Consider the following 24,979-nt stretch of genomic DNA (forward strand, 5'->3'; position numbering starts at 1 on the left):
GATCAGTGCCTTTAGCTGTCTGCTGTATAAGCAGGTATAACTGGATTATCCTTGTGTTTCAGTTGGCAAGCCTTATCATGTACGCTCTATGGTTGGTCAGTTCAAACTGGGCTGATTACAGTTTGCAGAGAAGAGGTTTAGCCTCGTTTGGAGCTCTGATATGTTAATTAAAGTGGATTTTCTGAAAATGGGACGGGCAGGATTGCAAACTCCACCTCAACAAAGCCATAAACCCATCTGTTGGCAGAGGTGTAGTTGAGCCTGATTTTGTGTGTGTGTGTGTGTCCTTAATGTCTAGGGGGTTTTGTACTTCAATCTCTGTGAGAACCAGTTTGAGCCTTTCAGAATGAGGACACATTTCTGAAGAGAGGTCATTTGAATCCGAGATCAGTTTTGCATGAGGAAAGTTTAAATATGGGTATATGGGTCCCCAAAATGAATGGCTCTCAAAATGATACCATGATATATGTATATAAAACCAGGACTGCTAAATAAAATACTGGAGTGTGTGCATCGGTCAGATGGTCGCACATTGCTAGCTGCAAATTTGTTCAAAGCTAATTGCAAGGGAGAAGCAACCCATGTGAGAAGACTTCTAACGTTGCAAGTGCAGTGGCCAGATTGCACCAGTCCTACCATTTCCACAGCAAAACTGGTGACCTGTTGATTGACTTTAGGTAGTTAGCTAATATTGGCTCACTTTGCCTTTGACACTAGATAATTTCTGTTTATTGGCCCAACCAGACTGAAAATACAAAGAATTGTCTGTGCCTTTGTACACTTTAATCCTGGCAGGAGTGTAAGGGTAGGAATTCTCCACATGATATCAGTTAACTTTGCCAAAGAGGAACTCTGGCAGGGACTCTGTCTGGCTGTTTTTGCTGACTGAAATGCAGCAGCTGCCGTCACACATGCCCAAAATTTGCTGTCTGTTTACGTTTTTTTCTTCTTTCTTTTCAATGATGATCTAAATATTTGTGGCTTGAATCCGATGGGAAATTTACAAGCCCGAGCTACAGTTCTACTAAATGTTGCCTAACATTTTGGAACTGTAGTTTTGTCCACTAGGTCTCTGTGCCAATCATGAGACTGAAAACTATGAATCATCTCCTCTGCTGGATCAGCTACAGTAAATGTTGGCTCAATCGTTGTAATGGTTAAAGTCAATAAAAATGACACCAGCAGCTGGCTAACCTGCAGGGAGAATCATTTGTTAGATATTTTGTAAAGCGTGGTTAATTGAGGCTGCATTAAATCTCACTGAATTCAAACTGAGTATACAGAATAATAGGAAGACCTTTTATTACAGTCACTCCAGTTATACAAAAATCCCATTTTTCTGAGGTAAAAATTGAAAAATCCTCACCTCTGTGGTACTACTAATGCTGTGAAGGTAAGGTAGGGAGGACCTAAGCTCACTGTGGTTACAGCTATTGTGGTAAGCATTAGAAGAAGAATCCAGTTTGTGGTATTTCTTTCATGGAGCACTCAGAAATACAAAGATGGTTGTGGGTGGCATGCATTGCGTATGTGGGTGTATTTATTAACAGCAGAATATAAATAATGGAGCACAAGGGTTTTGTTATTAAAGTGCCATTTAATAGCTTAATAGCTCTTGTTAAAGGCTTTCTTTGAATCCATTCAATATTGTTTCTTTCCATGCCTTGTTTTTGCCCCCATTTTTAGCTTGCCCAGATTTAGCTCCATTTCATCCTCTAATCCTTCTGTTTTGTTAGTGACACTAGGAGAACAGCCTGGGCTGTGTGGCTCAGCCCTCCCTGTCAAAGCCTATAACATCTCTTACCAGGATCAGGTTATTGCCTGAGCTCTGTGTATCTTTATATTGAATTGCTTCTGATAGGAGGTTCCCGTGTCGATTTGTGCATTTGCGCGTGTGCGTGTGACTGCCTTCGTGTGCATATGCGTCTGTGTACATTGACTGTACATAATTCAGGTGGCTCCACACAAGTCAATGAGACGCACACGAGTGAATACAACAATTGTCTTTTCTGACCTCAAATTTCAATATTATCCCTTGGTGTCTCTTTCACCCTCCCACTGCCATTTTAGCTGCTTTGCTCTCTATGCGTCCATCACCACAGTGAGATGATAGATGGGGCGGTGGAGACGGTGAATGTTAAAGTTTGTGAGCCGTGGACAGAAAGCTCGGCATGAATATCAGTGGCACGGAGTAAGTGCCGGGAATTGGATGAGCCAGAGCAAGAGAGGCGTCAGCACTTTCCCTCCCATGCATTTTCACTCAGCCAGATTGAGTCTTATTATCTGACCCTTCTCTTCTTCCCTCAGTGACCTAATAATATTGTTTCAGCGATCCTGTCCAGCCTCTGACCTCATGACTTCACACAGGAATCTGTTAGATGAAGAGCTCCACTTCTCCAAAGGTGCCTAGTGGTTTTTAGCTTTCTGCTTCTTCCCCGGCTGCTCATGTAATGTAATATATAAAGCACCACTGCAGCAACATAATGGTATCTATTTCAATTTTCCATCTAAAAGTTATTGCAATTGAATTCCTATAATATAAATGCATTTTAGTCAGGCTGAGATTTTATCTTATATACGCCTACTCCCTCTTGCTCTGTAAGCATCCTCCAAGAAAAAGCACTGTATAACATCTCATCAATTAGGCCTCTTTGATTGGTCAACAGTGTCTGTTGTTTGTTATTACCAGTGGAATCAAAGTCACAACGTCTGGGAGTTAGCATGGTTATGCTGGAGCTTGTTAGGCAGCTGAGGTAAATGGAGGAGATTTGGGAATTAATCCCTTCCCAATCTGGACACTGCAGCTGGTATTCTCAAGCCTCTCCATCCATCCCATCACATACACGCACATTTGAACATACACACATGCCGAGCTCTGAACTCCATATCAGTGCCAACATGAATAGGGACACAGGGATGGGGATTGAAGGAGGGCAGCAAAGAGTGTACTGGTGTGTTTAATTGGGTTTTTCCAAATCTGTCTTAACCCTGATACATGTCCGTCCACATGCTCTAGCGTTGCTTGGTCTACAGGTTCACCAAAGCACAGCAACTTGAGAGAGAAAGCTTTGCAAACTTGCCAGCAGGGAGACAAGGTTCATGTCTCTATTCAGACGTCGTCATAAAAGACTTCTGGAGAAAGTGCTGCTGAAGGGGATTAAGCAACTATCACTGTCAGACTTTTGAAAGTCCTCTTATCTCTGTTTGCTACTGCTGTTTTAGTGATGCCTATAATTGTCATTTCTGGTTTGTGGAGTGCATGCTCTCAGTCTGCTATTGCCTGTTAAATCTCCTTCCTGTGGTCGACTAGGAGCCAGATTGGCCGGGGGGGGGGGGGGGGGGGGGGGGGGCGGGGGGGGGCATGTTGACCTTGTCTGCAGATTTAGAACACAGAATCATCACTGATATGGCAGCTGTACTGTGGCAGGCAACAGAAGCTGGGCCTCCAATCAGATCATCAGGTCAGAAAGTTGTCGTTAATGCAGAGTGTGAATGTAGAACCGTCCAACTCAGTGAAAAAAATTCAGATTCCTCAGAAGTCTTAAAGAGTTATTGAAGCCTCTCTTTATTTAATTAACCGCTTCTCTTGAACGCTGGACACTGAACCGGTTAAAACCTCTTACTGGTGGGGATCACACTGTGAGCAATTAATCTGTTACCCACTGGCTCCATGTTGCATATTCATTTTGTAATAAGCCATTAAAACATGTTGTCTTTATAGTAACAAGAGACAGAATTTGAGCAGCCACCACCACACAAATGCTACACACGCCTAACGGACAGCACAAAATCTCCAACACACCAAAATATCACATGCAGCCAGACTCCTACTTTTCCGTCTCTGAATCAATCTCCTGGACATGACCCTATCTTTCCTTTTTTCACATATTGTGTTGCTTTTCACCATAGTTCTTATTGCTTTCTTTGATTAATCTTCCTCCTAGCTTTCCCTGACGCACTGGTCTGAGTCAGTAGACTTCCTGTTGGTTTTCAAAACAACTCTTCATGTCAGCCTTCCTTCCGCCCATCTCCCCCCTTCCTCTGCACCTCTCTAGTCTTCTATTCATCACTCCACAGCCCATTTTACAGTATCTTTCGGCCTCCTTCCTCCATCCGTTTCTCCCGCTCCATTACCTTGCTCGTTCATGTCCCCTTCATCTCCCCCTCTGCCTGTCCAACTCCCTGACATGAATTCTGTTTGCCCCCTTACTGTATTTCCCTTCTCTTCCTTGCATCCCCCTCCTCTCACCATTCATCTTAAGGTCCTCTGTCCATCTCCCTCCCTCCCTTCCTTACCTCTCTGTCAGGCCCCAGCTCCCTCCCTCCCCTTTCTTCGTCTGGCAGTAGAGCTGCTCCAGTCTTGCTGACAGTGCTGTTTGTGTGAACTGAGTTCTGAGCTTCACAGCCCCCTCGCCTCCCATTGCTCCCCCGCCTCCTCACCACCCTCTCCACCTCACACTCCACCTCCTCCGCTCCTTTTCCTCCTGCCTCCCACCTAACAGACCCCTCCAGGCGGGGGAATTAACCTTCTAGCCCTGGGCTGCTGGGCTTAATGACTGTCTGTGGGGCCAGCATCAAATACACAAGCCAGCTGCTAACATCTGGGCCACACACACACACACACACACACGCGCACTCCATGACCTACACACAAACACAGAGACATATGCAGTACACATAGCATACTGTGCAGCATAACATAAGGCTACAGTTGCCAAATTTATAGAACACTCTTTCTGTATTATGTGCTGCCATGTATGTGGAAGTCTTTGCACTGTTCTCAATGACAGTGGCTGGATTGTCATCACTGCATGACTGACCCGTGCTGCAATAACAAATGCAGCTGTGCAAGTGCTTCTGTGGTTATACTGAGCAAATAGCTGGTACATGCATTCACAGCACATGTATGGACTATCAGCAGATCAAATGAAAAATACATGCACATGGAAAATCAACATGACCTTCGAGTTGCCTTACTAGAAGAGCTTTCAGTATGTTCCACTGAGCAAATGGTGGTGTTCTCCAGCGACCATTCAGTTGGAAGTATATAATTGACAAAAGGAGTGGGTGGGGGTGAAGGGGCAAGAGTCAGAAAAAAAAATCAAAAGTAAAAATAAAATAAAGAAAAAAAATCTGTGTTTAAAGTGAGTTCTGCAGCCCCTCTCTTTCTCCACTTCTGCAATAGAGCAGATCAGCCTGGGAGTATTGAATACAGGAAATACAGCCGTGTGGATAGTCTCTATTCCATTCATTATGTATGAGCATAAATGTTACAAACTAGCAGTTGTAAAGACATCCATGTTGCATCTGGATCTTTGAGGGTTGCGCTGCTCCTTTCAACCCATGCACACTGTAATGCTAAATAATGGGAACCATGAACGCTCCAGAGAAAAGCAGAGCAAAAAAGAAGCTACATCCATGCGCCTCAGATTTCTGGCTGACTGCAGCTTTATCAAGCTGTTATAACTTTACCGCTTTTATTCATTCAATAAACCAGAGGTCCTTCAACATTACAAGTGGTCAGTTATCATTGTGGAGCTTTAAACATAGACAAATGTTAGAACTGCTAAGCCAGCTGTAACCTTGTTATTGTTTTTCTGACATTTATTTCACGGCTGACTTGACCCCCTTCGAAGCACCTCCATCAACACTTCTCATACACAACTCCCTTCATTCTTCACACCGCGCTATTGCTTCTCTCCCTCTCTTTATCTGTTTGCCTCTGTCTTAGACTAAGGAGTGAGAGATGGGGGAGTCCCATTGGCATTCTTTAACATCTCCTAGGCTCACTTGTGTTCAGAGAGTCATCTGTAGATCAGGAAGACAAAAAGACGCTCCTGAGCCTTTGCGTCACTCAACAGGTAAGCACGGCTCCCTTTCTCTCATGCAAATTCGCACACCTATTCAAAAGGTTCTTGGCTTTTTTAAGAAGGAGGTACGCCCTCTCTGTGTGTCTGTGTGCTTGCCTCATTTTTTTTCTGTGTACCCTAGGCAGGCAGATGTGCCTGAGTTGGTGAGGGTTGAAAGAAGGCTTTGCCTCTCTGTCTCTCAACTTTCCTGGGGAGAGCAGGTGTGTCAGTTTGTGTAACGAAGTCAGTGTAATCCAGTAAACTTGAACACTTTGAGCCAAAGGGACCGGAAACAAAGCAAGTGTTTACTTGAGTGCTTTGAAATTGGACTGTGCGTGTGTATTGGCCAAGCTGATATGATTTAGCTTGTCTGCTCTAATCAGACTGCTTATAAAATGCCATGTTTAAATGGGAAGTCGAGGATTTAGATGTAATTAGATTCTGTTGATAATCTAATCCACATCTTTTAGAAGCCCTCTTTATCAGCAACTCAGAGCTGAAGCAGTAATAGTTCACAAGACAGCCTCTATAAGCTACAGTAATTGTACCCACAGGCAATTGGTGAGATTGGTAAGACTTTAGGTTGGCATTAAGATGTATGACCACATCTGAAATGGATGGCTGCATGGAGGTTGAAACTTCATTTTCTGCGCATTGACTGATTTCATGGGGTTTTATGTTAAATTGGTCTAGGATTGAGTGTATTGAGTCGTTTGATGATGTTATGAAAGATGCCATTAAAAATCTACCTGTCGGGGTCACGCTGAATAGTTCAGCTACCTCTAATGTCCTTGCGGGGAGAGTGGCAGCGTTGTCTCTAAAAGCGAATCAAATTTCAAATCAAACTTTCTAATTTGCATTTGTAAGAAGCTAGAGAAGAACAAGGTCAAAAAGAGAAAAAACACCGAACCAATTGAGTGCTGCAGTAGTAAAATATGTCTCTTTCTTATAGTCGAAGACAAATTAAATTGCCATTCAGTCTGGTATTTATCTAATGCCACATTTTGAATGACACGTTACAGTTATTCTGCAAATGCTACACCGTCGCACTTTTTTTTTTGCATACAAAGGAAATCAACATGTATCATTTAATGAGCATTCTTGCGACTGGCTGTATTTTTAAGGCAATTAAGGTGGTTGTTTGACTAGGTAATGGGAATGTGGGGAGGTCAGCCAGGCTGTGTCTGCTTTCATTAAGAATCCCAATGAAAATGGTGACTCACGAGGCCAACAGCAACCGCTCTGTGCTGCACAAACATTTCTCCTCCTCACAGGAAATGGTTGATGTTTGAGGCCTAAATCCCAACGGTAGAGATGAGATTTTGGCATTTCTAATTGTATGGTGACAAATGAACGGAATCCAGTGCTTATCGGGAGATGGAAAATGCTAAATTGCCATTCACGTGAAGACAAAATCTTAAGAAGAAGCCGGGAAATTATTGTCTTTGTGTTTACCTACACGAGGCAGAGATAAAGAGAAGAAGGGCATTTTTAACCTCAGAAAGATTTTCTATTAATTGAAGAGGGAAATAATTGCCCTTGTGTGTTCAAAGAGTATACTTGGGGCTCTGAAATACACTAATGTTTTGAGAGCGAAAAAATAATTAAGTGTGAGTTAATTCTTATCAAAGCCTGTTGGAGTGCAACTAATCGACTCAGGGAAGATGCGTCAAAAAGCTATTGCCTCCAATTCATTTTGTCTGTTCAGATGAGAAAATGTTTAGTTTTCAATTAAGTAAATCACTATTATTTGTTCCACTCCTGCAGCAGATACATAGAAGTGATTACATACTGATTTAAAATCCACAGAGCTCTCTTCCAGGTCAAATAACTCAAGTCTGTATCCACAATATTGAATGCTATTGGCTTGGAACCACAGCACTGCCTATGCCATTAATTTCTAAAATGTTCTTTTGTCACCATTCACAACAGGAGTATGCCACGAAGCAGAAAGTGGACCGCATTTCTATACTCATTTATCTGGAGAAAATATCCAAATGCACACTCTAATTGACATACAAATTGACTATCTTAATGGACTGTGCCAATACAAGTGTTAACCAGAACACTCTGTATGTACTCTTACCTCAACATTTACAACAACTCATATGGAGATTTTCTGACTCACAGCAATATTCAAAAGTCCTGAGCTAACCCTCATGATCCCCATTGAGAACGTTATGTTTGCTGTAACATTTGTGTCTGTGTCATTCTCTCTATGAAGTCAAAAAGTTTTGAATGAATCCTGATCAAATCCATTAAAATGTAGCTTACATCTACAAAGGTCTTCAAGGCCAACCTAATGGTTTATTGGTCAAAAACTGACAGAAAGCCTTAGAAACTATGAGTTTTACAAGTTTCTGCGTATTCAACATATACAGTCAATACATATGAAAAGTATTCCTTTGAGCTCTCCTTCAAGGTCAGTAGATTGACCTGAAGGTAATTAAAATAAAGATGGTATTTAAACCTGTGTTTCTTACTACCATTGTTTGTATTGACAGCATATAGGTATATAGGGATTCTTATATGGGGCATCTAAATATCCCTTTACTTTGGATCTTTGACCTTTTCCTCGGAGTCAAATAAGGTCAAACTTTCATAAAATGTATTTTATCTTTAAATGTATGTTTAAAAGTCTTTGTTTTTATTGGCAGCATTTTGGAAATGATACGCTGGTATATGAGGAGTCTAAGGCTACGTCCACACGTACCCGGGTAGTTTTGAAAACGCAGATTTTTCTATGCGTTTGCACCTTTCGTCCACACATAAACGGCGTTTTTGGTCACTGAAAACGGAGATTTTTAAAAACTCCGGCCAGGGTGGATATTTTTGAAAACTCAGTTTTTGCATTTACGCGTGGACGAGAAAAACGGAGAAAACACAGCGTCAAAGGTGTGCGCATTTTTTGACGTCACACTGTGCGCCACGTTATTGTTTTGGTGAAATGAATTTCTACAATACTGTTACTGTTAATTGTACTCTGTGCAGTGTTTAAATGCTTACATATACACACACAGTTACTGTCCCTCCACACATACGGCTTGGTTCTGCTTCTATGCCCCAGCTTTGTTTACTTTTTCCCACCGAGGCTTCGAGACTTCTGATTGGCCAACATTTCTGCACGGTTAGGAATATATCGCCACCTGTTGCTTTGGCATGTTCCTAGCAGCGTTTTCCTTCATTTCTGCCTTTACATGTGGACGGGATTATTTTTTAAAACGAAAACGGAAAATCTCCGTTTTCAAAAATACCCGTGTACGTGTGGACGTAGCCTAAATATCACATTATAGTTCGGATCCAAATATCATGTTGTTTTTGACCTCTGATCGCTCTCTTACTTTTCACATCTGCCCTTATTTCCAAAATGCATGATATCCTTAAAGAAAGCATTGTCAAGACAAAGAGAATGAGGTTCCTAGTTAGTTAGTATTTTACTGTTGTAAAATATAAAATAAGCTCAAGTTTTTTGATGTCCATTTATTTATAAATCTATGCCCACTATCATTATCATTACCTACTTCTACATAATGTCTGTGTAATCAGAGTAAACATGCTACCCTTAATGCAGTTGTACTGCCCTACAAATTTCTTATGTTTAAAAAGAAAACTAAATGAACATATACAACATGCAACACTATTCCATTAAAAGTAAATACTGCTCAGAGAGGGAGTTGCCTTGGTGAATATTTGCTTTCTCTGAGTGTTTCTTGTTTCTTTATAGTTTTCTAGGAAATGGAAAATATGTGCAGATATTTTTTGAAATTGAAATATGTATATATACAAATGGAATTACAACATATAAAGCAAAAACAGAGGTTATATCATTCTAACAAGACTGAAAGTCAACATTTGGTAGGGCCGCCTTTGTATGTCCATCTTTAACACATCTTTTAGTCTGATTTCTTTTAGTCTCCAGAAATAATTCTTTAGACTTAATAAAGGGCATTCAAAGCTCTTCTTTAGATGTTGGCTACTTTTGTTCCACTCTGTGTAGTTTTTCAATCCAGATGTGCTTTTACTGCATTTGCAGTGTGTTTGTGGGATCACTGTCATGCTGAAAAACGATGGTATTGTATGGTGGATCAAAATCTGATGGCACTTTTCTGTGTTCATAATTCCATAATTTTTGACAAAATCCCCAACAGCATTGGCTTATCTTAAACATTGACAGAGCCTCCACCATGTTTTACAGATAGCTATAAACACTCGCTCCGGACCTTTTCTGTATATATCGATAAAATTTTAAACTAGAAATTTCATTTGGATTCATTATTTCATCAGGCCTGTTGACACTGATTTTTAGTCCAGTTCTTGTGTAATTTGGCATACCTCTTTCTTCCAGTTTAATTACTAAGAACGGCTTCTTGGAAGCCACCCGTCCATTCAGGCCATTTCTGATGTGACTTCAGTGCACAGTAAACGGATTAATGAAAGGGCCAGATATACCTTATCTATTTCTTACGTCAGGTCTTTCCGATATCTTAACGCCTTGACCTTAAGATACAATTCGTTGTTTTTGGTTTTTGGTTTTTGGTTTTGATTTTTTGCACCTACAGTACTTTACTTTTTGTCCTCCAACGCTCCATTTTCTTCAAATTTTTAGGGATAACCTCCACACCATGCCAAGACATGCCAAGTTTTTGGCTCATAGTCTACTGGGAATCACCTTGTTGGTGCAAAAATAAAATTTTATGCCTGTGTTATCTTTAGCATTTGTCATAGTTTCGACTAAACAAATGTGAACAAATTTTGCAACAGGCACCAGGACTGGTCAATAAGCAAAAAAGTAGCCAACGTCCAGAGAGAAACAGCTTCAAAAAGCCTGGAGGACTGTTGCTGAAGACCACCTTAAAAATTACAAGAATGTCTGGCTCCTTGGAAGAAATAAAGAAATAAGGGGTCTTTTAAGATTTTTTTTACAGTACTGTATCAACCATTTTATGCAAAAAGCTATGGAGAGTTTACTTTATAGGGTAAGGCAGCTTCTATGCTATATAAATCAAGTGATAGTGGTTTAATTTAATATAAATTTAATACAAATTCTAAATTTATATTAGTGAAATTTAGATCACTACTAAGGACATTTTTGTTCCATTTTTTTGTGCGTCCCATGTATACACTGGTTTCCACAGGCTAAGTTTAAAAATCAGCTCTCGGAGGGTGAGAGAAAGGTCCTTTATCTTCCATTCTTTGCTCCCAAAGCTGATTCTTTAAGAAAAGCCAGGAGAAATGCTGCAGAGGCCACAGAGGTCTTTAGTGCAACTAATCACAAATATGTGTATGGCCTTAAGGGAATTGTGCACACTTTCATACTCATCACAAGACTAACTCTAGCTCAACAAAAATGTTCCTCTGCATTTTCTCATTTGAAACACACTGCAAAGAGTGTATCCTCAAGAAAAGGTTTTCACCATTAAACGCCATTAAAGTTAGAACCAGACTCCCAGATGCCTTTAAATGCCTTAAGTTCCACTTTAATGGAACTATGAATGATTCATTGATTAACTGAATGATCAATTGGAAGTCTGCAGAGATGGAGTTGTAAACATGTGCTGGACTGTTACAAAACAATGATATGTTAAAAAATAGTTTGTCAGCAAATCAAATCATGTCGACACATAAACACTCACAAAATATGACAAAATATGGAAAGAAAAATAATCCTTCCCATCTTGTCTTTCTAACCTAATGTCTGCCTGTAGTGGATGTGTATATGTCATTTGTGATTTTTTTTTTTTAAATGGTTGTTCCAGGGTTGTTGAAGGTCAGGTGTCAGCGGTGAAATGGACTTCTTGTCAGCCTGGATTGTGTCTCCTGCAGTCCTACCCTTTCTCTGTTTTATCTTGGGTAAGAGAATCAAATGTCACCGTGGAGTTATTACAGTAACTGTGGCCTTTCCAAGTCCCTTCCCTGTTCTGGCTAGTCAACAGAGCACTGGGAACAGTGCTCTGTTGACTAGCCAGAGCACTTTTTTGAAGTCTTAATTTTCACTGAAACAGAATAACGTCGGTGATACATTCAGGTCACCTTCTCAACCTGCCTCAAATAGGAGTGTACAGTAAGTAAAGCACTGTACAACCTTAATCTCATGGTGATCTCTTCACCTTACACGTTGAAAATCTTGCCTTAATTGCCATGTTTTCTGCAGCAATAATTGATTTACTGTGGGTCTTATATAGTGCTGTAAAAAGGTATTTGGCTTTTTTCTGATTTCTTATTGTTTTCCATATCTGTCATACTTCCATATTTCAGATAATCAAACAAATTTCCATGTTAGACAAATTCAAACTGCAGTTTTTAATTGAAGATTTCATTTATTACAGAAAAAAGCCATCCATACCTACATGGGTGTATGTGAAAAGTAACTGATTATTAAATCATGAATTAACTGCAATTAACCACATTTTTTAGAAAGCTGAGTTCAGTTTTAATAGCCACCTGATTACTGTCAGACCTGCTGAATCCAGAAATGATTTAAACAGATCCTGTCTGTCAAAGTGAAGTTTAAAAATCTCAAAGAGCAAGATGACTTGCCGCGACCTTAAAAAAATGATGAGAAACAAACTCACTGACATCAATCGGTCTGGAAAGTGGTTCAAAGGCATTTTTAAGGCTTTGGGACTCCAGCAAACTACGGTTTGGAGCTATTATCCACAAATCAAGAAAACCTGGAAGGGTAGTGAAACTCTACTAAAATTACTCCCAGAGTGCACGGACGAGTCATCCAGAAGGTCACAAAAGAACCCAGAACGGCATCTAAGGAACTGCAGATCACATTTGACCAGTTAAGGTCAGAGTTCATGATTCAACAACAAGAAAGAGACTGAATAAAAATGGCATCCAGAGCACGGTGAAAACCACTGCTGACCAAAAAGAACACAAATGCTTGTCTCATATTTGACAAAAAAAATATCTTGATGATCCCCCAGACTTGTGAAATCACCATTTAAAAACTGCATTTTGTATCGGCTTGTCTTTTTAATATTAAAATTTGTTTGATCTGAAAAATGTAAGTGTGAGAAATATGCAAGAACTAGATTGCATTTCTCCTTTGAGGATCATCATCATGGTTTATAGTAAGGTAAGGTCTCCTATAGGTGTATAGGACTTACTCTTAAAATTTCCACTGTCTCTTCTGTTTGCCTAATCAAGTAGAGCATCATTGGTTAAATCTTTTCCCTGTTTTTGGCTGATGGACAATTTATATTACAACCAGTTTTCCACCAGATTTATTCAGGGCATAAGGGAAACTTATTCACAGGGAATTAGTTCTTCATCCAGAGTAATGTTATGTTATTATTGACTAAATTGTAATGTGGCTTGTAACTTTGCTTAGGTGGGAGTTGTTTAAGATTTTTGTTCCATTGTCACAATTCTTTTAAACTGTCGGCTTTTTTGTCATCAAATACTTTATAAAGAAAGTAAATAACACTAAGTGAAAGTCACATCATGTTTCCATGGTGACAAATGACTTCCAGTTCATGGAATTTACCAAACACAATTAAAGAACAAAGATATATGAGGTACATCTGTCACCTAAACAAGAAATATTGTTGCTCTTTAACAGCAAAGAATAACTTTAACTTACAACATTAAAATAAGTATGGAAATGTGGGTTACACTTGCAAACACCTATGTGGCAAAGTGGATGAGCAGTTGGACTCTTCAGTTGTCTCATACTGTAAGTATGAACGTTTTACACATTAAGCACATTATTCTCTACATATGTTTATTTGCTGTGATTTGCTATTGCCAAAGTAACATTGCTTTACTTATTATACCTAGGTTTGTTTGTGTAACCATTATGTTGCAGTCAAACTCAAACATTCAGCAGATTAAAGCAAACAGTTAGTCACATGTTGCGTTATATTTTATTATGTCGCAGATTTAACTCATTTATATTCTTCCATTGTTTCTTTGTTCTGAGTATCCATGTAGGTCAGGTGTGGGAAAGATCCCCCCAAATCCCTCCAGCGTTTCCTGACTTTTAAAGTGCTGATGATGTCATGTCTGACATCACCAGGTTAATCCAAGAAGAGGGGAGTTTTTTGCACAGGAATGTTTCCTTTTGTTAGTTTTTAGGATTATCAAGTGATTTGTCCTAATAGTTTTCTTACATAGAGCATTTAGCTGTGTAAATGAGTTAATCAGGAGAGGAGTGAGCTTTATGTGATTCTCAGCCATTTGTGTTGAGTTGTAGATTTCTCACCTTAAACTGTGGTACTGGCTACACTAACAGAAGGGGAATTGACAGGTGAGGTGTGTTGCTTAGTCTGTGTGCTCTTTGTTTCCTGTTATGAGTTAATTTATTTGGGAGAGTTTTGTTTTAAGTTTCACAAATAATGGGGGTAATAATGGGGGAACCCAAAATGCCTTCTGAGTCTGGTTACCTACCGCCTTCCTTGACACTCGAGCCAGACTATTTCACAAGCAAAATATTTCCCTCAAGAAGAGGAGAAGGAGGAGGTGAAGAACAAAACAAAGCATAAATACCTGACTCTATCAGAATACCAAAAACACGACTGCACGTGAATACAAACGTTATTCCACATCTGCTGAAGGGGTGAATGGACAAATGCTGGCTGGTGAGAACTGTTTTTACAGCTGTTTTGCAACAGAATGTCAAAAAAAACTGAACTGAACTCTTACCTTCAGGCACCAGGACGTCACATGTGTTGGTGTTTTGGTTGCTAGTTTATCACCTGATGCTAGCTAGTTTGGTTAGCAAGCTAAATTCATAAATTGTATAGACATATTATTAGTGTTAAGCAAGAGATGAATAAAATATTAGAATTTTACTCACCATTGCAGAAGCAGAAACTAGTGCTGTGTCATACTACAGCTCATAATATTGGTCACATAATCCATTAAAAATGCTCCAAAAAGCACCAGCAGCAAACAGTGAAGAGTTACGTGAAATAGTGGATGAAGCCTAAAAGGTAACCGGTCTGCTTCACCTACCTGTATCAGGACAACTGTCAATCAATCCAGGTGGATGCATTAGCAAAATAATAATAATAATATTGAAACCTAGCCATAGGTGCTAAAACCTTTTGTGTGTGTGTGTGTTTATTTATTTATACCAGGGTGTAAACAAGATTTTTAAAGATGTAAATTTGGACATTTTTAAAGTAACGAGCATCATGTGGCACAAGAAGCATTGGGGTAATTTTTTAGCTCTGGAGATTGCCCCTTGGATAATGACCGCTGCTAATAAGTCACCATACTGCCCCTTAATTTCCCCTATGGGTATATATAAATGTCATTTATAAAAAAAATTTAAAAAGCCACAACAAACATGCTTGCTGTTGTTGAGGTATTAACCTCTTGTGCTTTGGTGATAAAACTCTTGTTTATGTGTGACATGCTAAGGTGCAATATCAAGTCCACAAGAAGAAGATTTAACCCATCTCTGTAACGTCACAGAAACATCCAAAGTTTGCTAAGTTTAGCTAACACTACTCACTTTAAGTAGGTTAAAGCCTTAGTGGTTTGGAGATAGAGCAGGTCATCCATGCCAAAGTGTCCTTGATACAGACCACAAAAACTGCCCCCAAAGTGTCTATGTGGTGTGTATGTGTCTGTGATGGATAAAAAGCTGCACCTATATTGTAAAAGAGCAGTATGCAAATATTACTGTAAAGCTCTATGTATGGTCCATAAAACTGGTTTAACTTAACGATTATGAATTCAGCTCACTTTAGGACATGGAAATGAAATTGTATTGCTGCATTTTGATATTTCTATTTCTCAGTAAAATCCATTGTGGAAGTATTTTAGTAGGCACTGTAGATCATTATTGACTATTCATTTATGTAAACTGTATGCAAATTTGCTTCTGTGTTTGGCTGTTTGTATGCATCCTCTGTAATGGCCAATCTTGCCCTTCATATTTGACGTGAGGTGACTGGTTCAGCCTTGATCTGAGAGCTCTGCCTCTCACTCATGTTGTCAGATGCAACAGAGCATGCACTTCACAAACAACTTGGCCATTGCTTCAATGAAGGTCAAGATTTAAACAGCCCAATGGAATCAGGTTCTCTGTGGGGCATTGTTTAAACAGACTTACGCTCAGATATTAAACGCTAATTGGAGTATGCACTTGCATTTGGCTTTTTGAACTGAATTTATTCATAAACTATTGTGTGTAATACTCATATAATCTTAGCCCCAGTGCAAAAGCCTGGTGGGTGGTCTACTTTAACGTAACCTTCCTGACTCAAGTGCAATGCGCCATAGGCTGTCACCTCAGAGCTTGGCTGAAGGATGGTGAACACCAACTATGACAAACAAGGGGGATTAAAGTGATAATCATTACTCTTCCCAGGAGGAATTAGCTAGTGGGACATCGACATTGAGGAAAAACCACAGGTGAACAAGGTCTCTGGTGCCCCATGTTTTTTTCCTCTTCCCAATACCCTATCTGCATGGCCGAGGGGGGATTTAATTTGCAGTAATTACTTTATTGACTCATTTTCAGGGCCGTATCACTGCAGTTTCCCATCAATAAAACATATGCCAAGATGAATAATGTGGCCAGGCACAATGGGATGCCTTCTCAAACAAAAAGACCACAGGACTGCTCTCCTGTGGTGCATGTTTTTGTCATGCTCCTTCTGCTCATTTTATTTCCTTCATCACACTCCTCACACATACTCGGCTCTTATTCTTTTCCATCTCTTTTCATGAAATCCCAACATATCCCTTTCATGTTTCCTTTCCAATGCGCCTGCTTCTCCTTTTTTTTTTTAATGTTTCCAGGCACACGGGCCCAGCAGGCCTTTAGGACTGAGCCCAAGAATCTAACTGTGCGGATGGGAGCCACAGCTGTGTTGAGGTGTGAGGTGTTGCGAGCCTCAGGGACTGTGCAGTGGGCCAAAGATGGCTTCCTCCTGGGACCTGAGAGAAGCCTGCCAGGCTTTCCACGCTACAGCATGATTGGAAACCCCGAGAGAGGTAAGCCGAGATACTCACGGAATATGGTCTATGGCCTATTGAGCTTTGATGGACCTATTAAAACTAAATAAACATGTATAATAACAGAACCTCAAGAGATGCCAAAATTAGTAAACCTAAACCTTGTTTTTCAAAGAATAAAAAAAAATGAAACCATAAGAGAACTGTGTGTTATTTGCGTAAAGGGCACTTTAACATATGATTTCCCAAAGATAGTAACACAATTTGAATCCCATGTACTTTTTTGTTTTGTTGTGACTTATAGTTTATATGGTTTAATTATGAAATGCTACTGTCATGTCAAGATGCCCCCAGCGGTACAACTTCAAGGGGGCTTCTCTAAAAGTAAATGAGATGAGGTTGTTGTTGTTATGGCTTCGATGCTCCAATAAGCATGGCTGTTACAGGAACCTTATGGCTATTATAAAGGGGTATCATCTGGGGTGAGATGAGGTGATGTGATTGTCAACAGCCTCTCGCACAACCCCCTTATCCTGTCACTCGCACATGAAGATTAAAAAAAAGAAATTAAAGCAACAGAGTGCCAGATGATCTGTGAAATGTGGCAGAGAATATAGTGTGTTGCAGAATCTGCACCACAGTCTATAAAAAGTAATAGCCAATTAGAAGGCAATCCTGAGTAAGAGAAGAGCATCTGTTCCTGATCAGCCCACAACTAGACAAGCTGCACTTCACTGTTGCACAGTGTGGGAGACCACCAGTGACACATAAACACTAAGGGATGCAATGATGCACATTCTCGTGTGTGCCCTTATTCATGGCTTGAGTTTACACAAATACATTCAGAAGAGTAAAATATTTCTCTGTTGATTAACTGTTAGTGAGAAAATTATTCATCACAATAGACACAGGGTTAGAAAACCTTGCCACCTTTTATATCCACAACAATGAAAAAAGAAGTACACAATGAATTTAAGGACCACAAACACACACAAGCTGTCAAACACTCATAGGCTCAGTCATAAATAAAATACCCATCAGTGCAGGTACCCTTTCCAGGAAATGAAACTGCAGACTGATGTATGCAATCACTTTACACTGCACAGAACTAGCAAAATCATTTAAGATGACACTTGACTGCACTTTATACGCCACCAGTTTTCACTGATTGTCATCAGTGATGTTTATTGATGCTTAAAAAGACTGAAATCACATATTCACGCATAGAAGAGAGGCCGGCGTTGATTTCAGCATGCACTTATAGTAAATTTAGCACCCTTAGTTTCCCCGAGCTGAAGCAGTAATGTAAATGTGTACTGACATGAGCCTAGATCCAGGATTCCAGCCATTTATGTGCACCAACTCTCAGTGTAAAGACAGAACCTTAAAGATAAAACAGCTTTTTTAAGGCACCAAAGCATTAGGTTTGTCTTTCTCATTTTGTATTCAAAGAATGGCTCACGAGCAACAACACAACTCTAGAAAATAGTATGCAGCCAGCCAATCAGGTAAAATGTTAATAATGAACGTCACATGTAGAGAGAAGTGAATCAGATTTTATCTTATCTAATATCAGCAAGCATCATAAACTGATAAATCATAGTCAGACATAGAGATTAATTGAGGCTCTTACTGGGGCTTTTTGAGATATGTTGCTGTTATCTTGTTATACAGTATAAAATCCATCCATCCATCGCTCCCTCCCTCCATCTATCCATTTTTTTTTATCCAACTCAGGGGCACAGAAAGGCTGGAGCTTGCCTCAGCTGTCAAACGGGAAAAAGAGGGGGTACATCCTCGACAGGTCGCCAGTTCATCACAGGGTTTACATCAAGAGACAGACAGCCACACATGCTAATATCGATACCTCAGGCTTATTTAGAATCACCAGCCCCAACCTAACAAGCATTCCTTTGGACTGTGGGAGGATGCCGCAGCACCCAGAGAAAAGCCATCAGGCACAGGGAGAGGATGCAAACTCATAAAAAGGCCTCAGTCAGCCAGCAGGTTCTTGCCAGGAACCTTCTTGATGTCAGGCAACAGTGCCTGACTAAATGATGAAAAAGGTTGTTTACATGAACATCAACAATTTCCCCTACTCTTTCCCTCTCCCTGGGGTCTGACCTTTCCCACTTATGTAATAGTATGTGTTTTAAAGTTTCTGGGCTGATGCACAGATTCATATTTGCAGAAGGGAAGGCATTTTCCACTGCAGGCATAATATCTATGTAGATGTACTGTATCCAAAAATTTCAAAGGCCCTAGATGAAATAGATACAGAGTAATGGGCAAATAACCAATTCTCATTGCAGCCTCTGCCAGTCTCTACAACTTGATTGGACTATTTGTGAGTAATTTCAGGAAAGAGGAATATGATTAATAACTCCAATGTCTCTTTCTTTCTGCACTCAATGATAACTTAGATGTGAAAATTGCTTCTGGTTGGTGTTAATTATCTTGCCAGCGTACTTGACACATGTATTTGTAGGCCTGTGTGGTTGTCAGACTAAGATACTATTTTCCACATATTAGTAGGCTGTGAGCCATCAGGAGCTGGAAAACCAACGTTGAACATCATCTAATCCCCACAGGTTATGGCAATGCATCAAACAAATCAAGCCCTGTTGGCATGCCACACTATCAGAAGAGAGATGCAGAGTGAGGGATTCTGCCTGGCATCAATTAATAGACATTTTATTCAGTCTCCGTTGTGAATTTGGGATTGGATTTCATTTACCACACTGGAAATTCATTCTGAAACAAAATGCTGTGAGTATAAACAACCACTAGCATGTCAATGGAAATGCCTGCAGCTGGAGATTCTCACCAAGTGAAATGTTTATATTTTACAGAAATAAGAAATCTGACTGTTTATAGTCAAATCAAACAGGAATGTCAGCAGTGGAGTATATTATCGTACTGATCTGATGCACAGGACTGCCATTTAGATTTCTAAGCTGCCATGGCTCAAGTGGTGGTTTGTTCCCTGGACCCTCCACGTACCAAAGTGTCCTTGTGCAAGACAAAACCTCAGATCTACTAGTTACAGCTGCTTTGTATGAGCGTCTGTAATTGGGTAAATGAGAAGATATTGTAAAGCGTTTGGTAGAACTAAAATTAGGTGCTCTCTGCATTAAACCCATTGTCAGTTTCTCTTTGATAGTTAATTTTGGCATTATGTAAATTTAAAAAAAAAAGGCCTCTAAAAATGCTAAATGCTTATCAATGTATAAATACTATAAATGTTAGGACCTTCCAAGTTATAGTCAGTAGAAGGGGACCCATAGGAAAATGAATCCATTCTTTTTGTAATTATCTACATATGTAGCATCTCTCCAACACAGTTCATCTCTCCATCTCTGTTCCAGGCCAGTATCATCTTCAGATTGAAGATGCTCAACTGGAAGATGACACCCAATATGAATGTCAAGTGACCTCATCTGAGTCCAGCAGTGGAATCATTTCCAGGCTGGCCTGGCTCAACGTACGAAGTAAGGGGGGGGAGGTTGTGGAGTCTTATAATAATCATGTTTTCTTTTTTCTTTTTTTCCCCCGAGTAACAAAATGCATGTTAGAAGGCACAGTGAGCATCCTCAGTACTCCAGTAACATTTGTGACCTCTTGACCAGTAATCAGCATACAAAGAGCTGTTAAATATTCATTTCTATTGATAAAGAGCTTTTATTTGTGTAAGATAAGGCAATTGCATTTGAAGGACAGTTTCAAGTTACTTTGCCCTTGGTACGGCGTGTTTACTGTAGCAGTTTTATTCAATAATACACTGATCAACCACAGCATTAAAAGTACCACCAGGTGAAGTGAATCATATTGATCATCTCGTTAAAATTAAATGTTTTGATGGAAAACCTTGGGTCCTCACATTAATGAGACTGTTACTTGGAGATATAACAATTACCCAGCATTGCTGCCAACCAAGAACACAAAGGTAGTCCCGAATGGCCGTAGCCTCCCTCAGCAGAACAGTATGCACTCCACCACATTGATCAGGAATGGCTCAAGGAACCTGACAATGGTAATGACCCAGCCTCCAGGGGTTCAGAGCTTTTTTTATTAGCACAAGGGGGATCTAGACAATATTAAGAAGGTTGTTTCAGTGTTGTGCTCACAATTCTACAAACTTTTCAAACAGTATTCAAGTGCTATGCCACCTTTACATGTTCCAGAAGGGTCCATGGCTTTAACTAGCAGCTGGAAAATATAAAGAGCAGCCTGGCTTCTCTAGCAAGCCTCAAGGCGATTCATGTCTCTTCCTTGCGCAGGAATACATTTTAACAGAAGTGATTGAAAAGTTCCTTCTCAGACATGGAATGGAATAGATGTTATTGTGCAGCTACATTAGACCACCTGTAGTCACTCTATAACAACCGGTGTTTCTCTCTCCCTAACCCTTTTGCTTGTGGGAGCAAGCCCATATGTGGTAAGGAAAGGACTCTAAAAGAACCTTTCTTCTCCAGGCGCACTTCATTTACTTACATCCCCCTCCCTATTCTCTCCTCCGCTCAATTTCACCCTCTCTCTTGGCTTGCAGGCTTTCTCTTTGGTGACCATGGACACTGAGGATGGGGGTTTGGATAGGAGGGGCGGTTGTGGCGATTGTAGAGTCCTCGCTCTCTTCTGGGAAGAGAGCAGGTTTTTCTGACATCAATAGGCTGGCGCGAGAAATGGCGGGTAGTGTTGTACTTGAATGGCAGTATTCTACACTGCTGCAGTTTAATATCCTACGGCAAGCCTACACCTGCAGCCACAGCAGGCTTGACTCCCACATTCATTACCTCTGAGATGCTTCTTGCATGTGTGCCCACTTATACAAAATCAAAACTCTCGCTTTCTGCTTTGTCAAAACAATGAAAATATGTGTTATACCAAACAGTGTGTTGCATCAGGGATGGCTGGTAGTAGTAGTATTAGTACTAGCATTTACCCGTGACAGACTCTTTCATAATGTTCCTGACATGCTCACATACGAGTCCACATGCTGCACATCTCAGCAGGTGTTTTTATTCAGTGTCCTGGGCTCACGTCCCAGCTGTTGACTGTTTAACATGGACATTTGTAGATGAGCTGTCGCAAAGGGCAATCAGTGAAGTGACTGACTTAAAAAGCTCTCTGCAGCCTTGGTCTTAAAGGGTTATTTGTTCCAGCCCAGCAGTTCAAGTGATTCAAAATACGTGACTAATCTGGGGCTTGATAATGAGCTGATGAATTCAATCTCCCGTTAGTGCTGAACTGGGACTGGAAACTGTGTATCCCCTTTGAAGAGCACCGTCTCTGATGAGTTTCCGATGGACTTCTCTATCACTGAACTACGGCTCCCAAGGCCCCGCACCCCTGGCCAGTCAACCATGGCCATATCCTATCAAGCTCTGCATCAAATCAAAACACTATAAAGTCTTTATGAGGAGATACAGTAGGGGAGAGGGGAGGAATTTGAACACAAAACAGAGATTGGTGGTTGTATAATTGGATTCTTGGGTCAGGGAGAGTGATATTATGACTGGCTAATTCAAGATGGATCACCACAGGCAGTAAATAGCAGGGATAAAGGCAAAAATGTCAATAAGCCCCATCCATGGGCTTACAAAGAGATGTTTTCAAGACATTTCCATTGGTGCAACCTAACTCCTGTGTGTTTTTGCTTCCCTGCGGAGCTTAGATAGGGGATTACTGCAACAGGCAGATCAAGTGGCAGTGAGTAATCCATGACAATAACAACCTCTACCCTTTCTGCTGAAGCCGCCTCCTCTGCTAAAACTTACCCCGCACTGTGCCCGTCACATACCTGACACATCCTGTGTCTCGGTTTATACCATTAGCCTTAGCATTTAATCCTATTAATGAACAACTCTCTCCCTCACCACAGTGCACGCCTGTACAGATGCCTCCTGCAAATGTTCAAAACTGTTTTTGATGTGTTCTGGTTTTAGACTGTTACTCATTCATTTGGCATAGTGTGTTACGGAGATATTTGTGTGTGTGTGTGTGTGTGTGTGTGTGTGCGTGCGTGCCCATGTGTGTAAGCTTATTATCAGCGTTGGTTGGAGGTTAGAGGACATTTTAGGAACCAGGGCTATAGCGAGGTTTTTTTCGGTAGCTAATGAGTTTAGCACTTGAAGAGTATATAATGAGCCTTCATTTTATGATTCCCTGTTATGAATAATGGAACAACTTATAAATGGGGGCACAAGCAACGTAGAACATGGTGACTTTATTCATCTTTGTTCATGAAAAGTTCTGACAGTTGCCCAAGATATAACCTCATCAGAGGATGGGGTGTTATACACTGGTGCCATGCTTTAATTCTGACAGCGCCACTTTAATGTTACAGTAGGTTCTTTCTGAAAAGGGGAAGTTCTGCTTAATAGCAACATGAGCGGTTCCTTGTTAATTTATTTAGAATCCATCACAAAGGTGCATTTACAATTGAGCCTAAATCTGTTTTTAATGTTGCGCGTGTGTGATGCACTTGCTGTAAATGGGAGTTTGGGAGATGGATGCTGACAGATGCAGTTATGACATGTTTTGGCTGGAGCGGCGCTCGTGCAGATGAGAGGTGATGGAGGTAGAGCTTTTTGTCCTAAACACCTGTTCCACTTCTCCCTCTGAATTCAGACAGAGAAAATGGAAAGCTGTTTCAGTGGTTTGCAACGTCAGGGATTACATATCAAATAAATACCATGTTCATATTGTGTATGAATAGCCAAATGTATGTGTTTCTCTGCACATACAATACTGTGTAAATCGTAATTTCTTTATATTTTGCTGGAAAATGGAAACTATATAACATAGATGGAAATATAGCATATAAGCAACATATAGCATAAGGCCCGCACGAATAGTTCTCCGACCTTCTTTAAGGACATTCAAAGCTCTTCTTTGGATGTTGACTGCCTTTTTTTTCCTGATCTCTGTTAACATGATCCCACACGGCTTCAATAATGTGGAGGTCCCTCCTCTGGGGAGGCCAATCCATGAATAACAGTGTTTAATTATATGTTTTTCTATCCAGTGAAAGTGTTTAGGATCAATATGGGCTGAAAAATGAAAATGCTGTCAATCAGATGCTTTCCATTGTATTGTAGGGTGGATCAAAATTTAATGGTACATTTCTGTTTTCATTAAACTAAATGGAAACAAATTATGTGTTTTTTGTGACAGGCTGCTAGTATCAAATACCTAAAGATGCAAAGTTGTCTGTTATATGTAAAAGCAACACTTGTTAATTACTTCAGTTAGGTGCCTTTTGAATAATTCACTGGTCAGTGTTAAGTAGCTTCCTCTGAAAATGGCCAGGTACAAGCGACTGAACTGAAAATGAGTTTAAAAATAGCCAGTGTCCAAAGAAAACCTTTGAAAGCCATTCAGAAATCCTGGAGAACTATTGCTCAAGACAAAAAAAGCAAATTGAAAGCAAAATAAAGAGACATGAGGGGGTGGCTCAAGACTTTTGCACAGTACAATATAGAAGGAAAAAAACATTCTTGCACACATACTGTGAAAATATGGTGTTCGACAAGATTTATCATCCAAAGATGAAACTGATGAGTTGTGTCTTTCTGGTGTTAAGAAGTCAGAGCTCCATTATTATCTATCCTATTCAGCATAAGCTTTTTAGAGACTTTCTATCCTCTGGGCCTTTTCCAATATCTTTCGGAGAATCAGGTTAGTATCACATGTTAGACCATGCAGACACTGGTGCCTGTTTTTAGAGTGAAATGAGATGAATGTAGCTTGTCTGCACATTCACTCGCCTGTGTCGGAGTGTTTGTGCGTGCAAATCTGCATTCACTGTAGACTTGAGTTTATCTTTGGGTGCTTGTGTGCAACGGAGAAAAGAGAGCATGTGCATCTGTATGTGAATGAGAAAGAAGGATAGGTGCAAAGAGCTGCTTATGCATATTGATGTGTGTCTGCTAATCTGGTTCTTATCTGCTTTATCCATCCATCCGTCCATATTTGTCTAATAAATCGAATATTTCAGCTCAGCGTTTCACATCTGAACTGCAGGATCAAGTCCTTGCCTATCTGTGTTCATATATATACCTTAACAAGAGAAACAGAAGCAGAAAAGCAGACGGAAAGAGGAAGGATTTAAAAAAAATCCCACTTAGAAGTATACAAAGAAAGGGCAGAAAGAGTTCATTAAGAAAACAGCATGGTTGCTGTCTGTTCTTTGCTCTGAGTGCGTGTCT

At 40.2% G+C, this 24,979-nt stretch overlaps 1 protein-coding gene across 4 annotated transcripts in view; it reads left to right on the top strand.

Annotated features, from left to right (window-relative positions):
* Positions 1-4,822: 4,822 nt before the first annotated feature.
* nphs1 (NPHS1 adhesion molecule, nephrin) overlaps positions 4,823-24,979 on the top strand; it is a 47,443-nt gene continuing 27,286 nt past the window's right edge. For 3 of the 4 annotated variants that reach the window (XM_085178218.1, XM_085178217.1, XM_085178219.1), the window contains exons 1-3: positions 11,843-14,437; positions 16,614-16,808; positions 20,138-20,260. In XM_085178218.1, coding sequence (XP_085034344.1) covers positions 14,428-14,437; positions 16,614-16,808; positions 20,138-20,260 — 328 coding nt within the window. In that variant the 5' untranslated portion in view covers positions 11,843-14,427. Of the gene's footprint in view, positions 11,700-11,842; positions 14,438-16,613; positions 16,809-20,137; positions 20,261-24,979 lie in introns of those variants that run through there. The other variant, XM_085178220.1, reaches the window with a different exon arrangement.

The sequence above is a fragment of the Neolamprologus multifasciatus genome, chromosome 11 (genome assembly GCF_963576455.1).
Source record: "Neolamprologus multifasciatus chromosome 11, fNeoMul1.2, whole genome shotgun sequence".
In the NCBI taxonomy this organism is placed as follows: Eukaryota; Metazoa; Chordata; class Actinopteri; order Cichliformes; family Cichlidae; genus Neolamprologus; species Neolamprologus multifasciatus.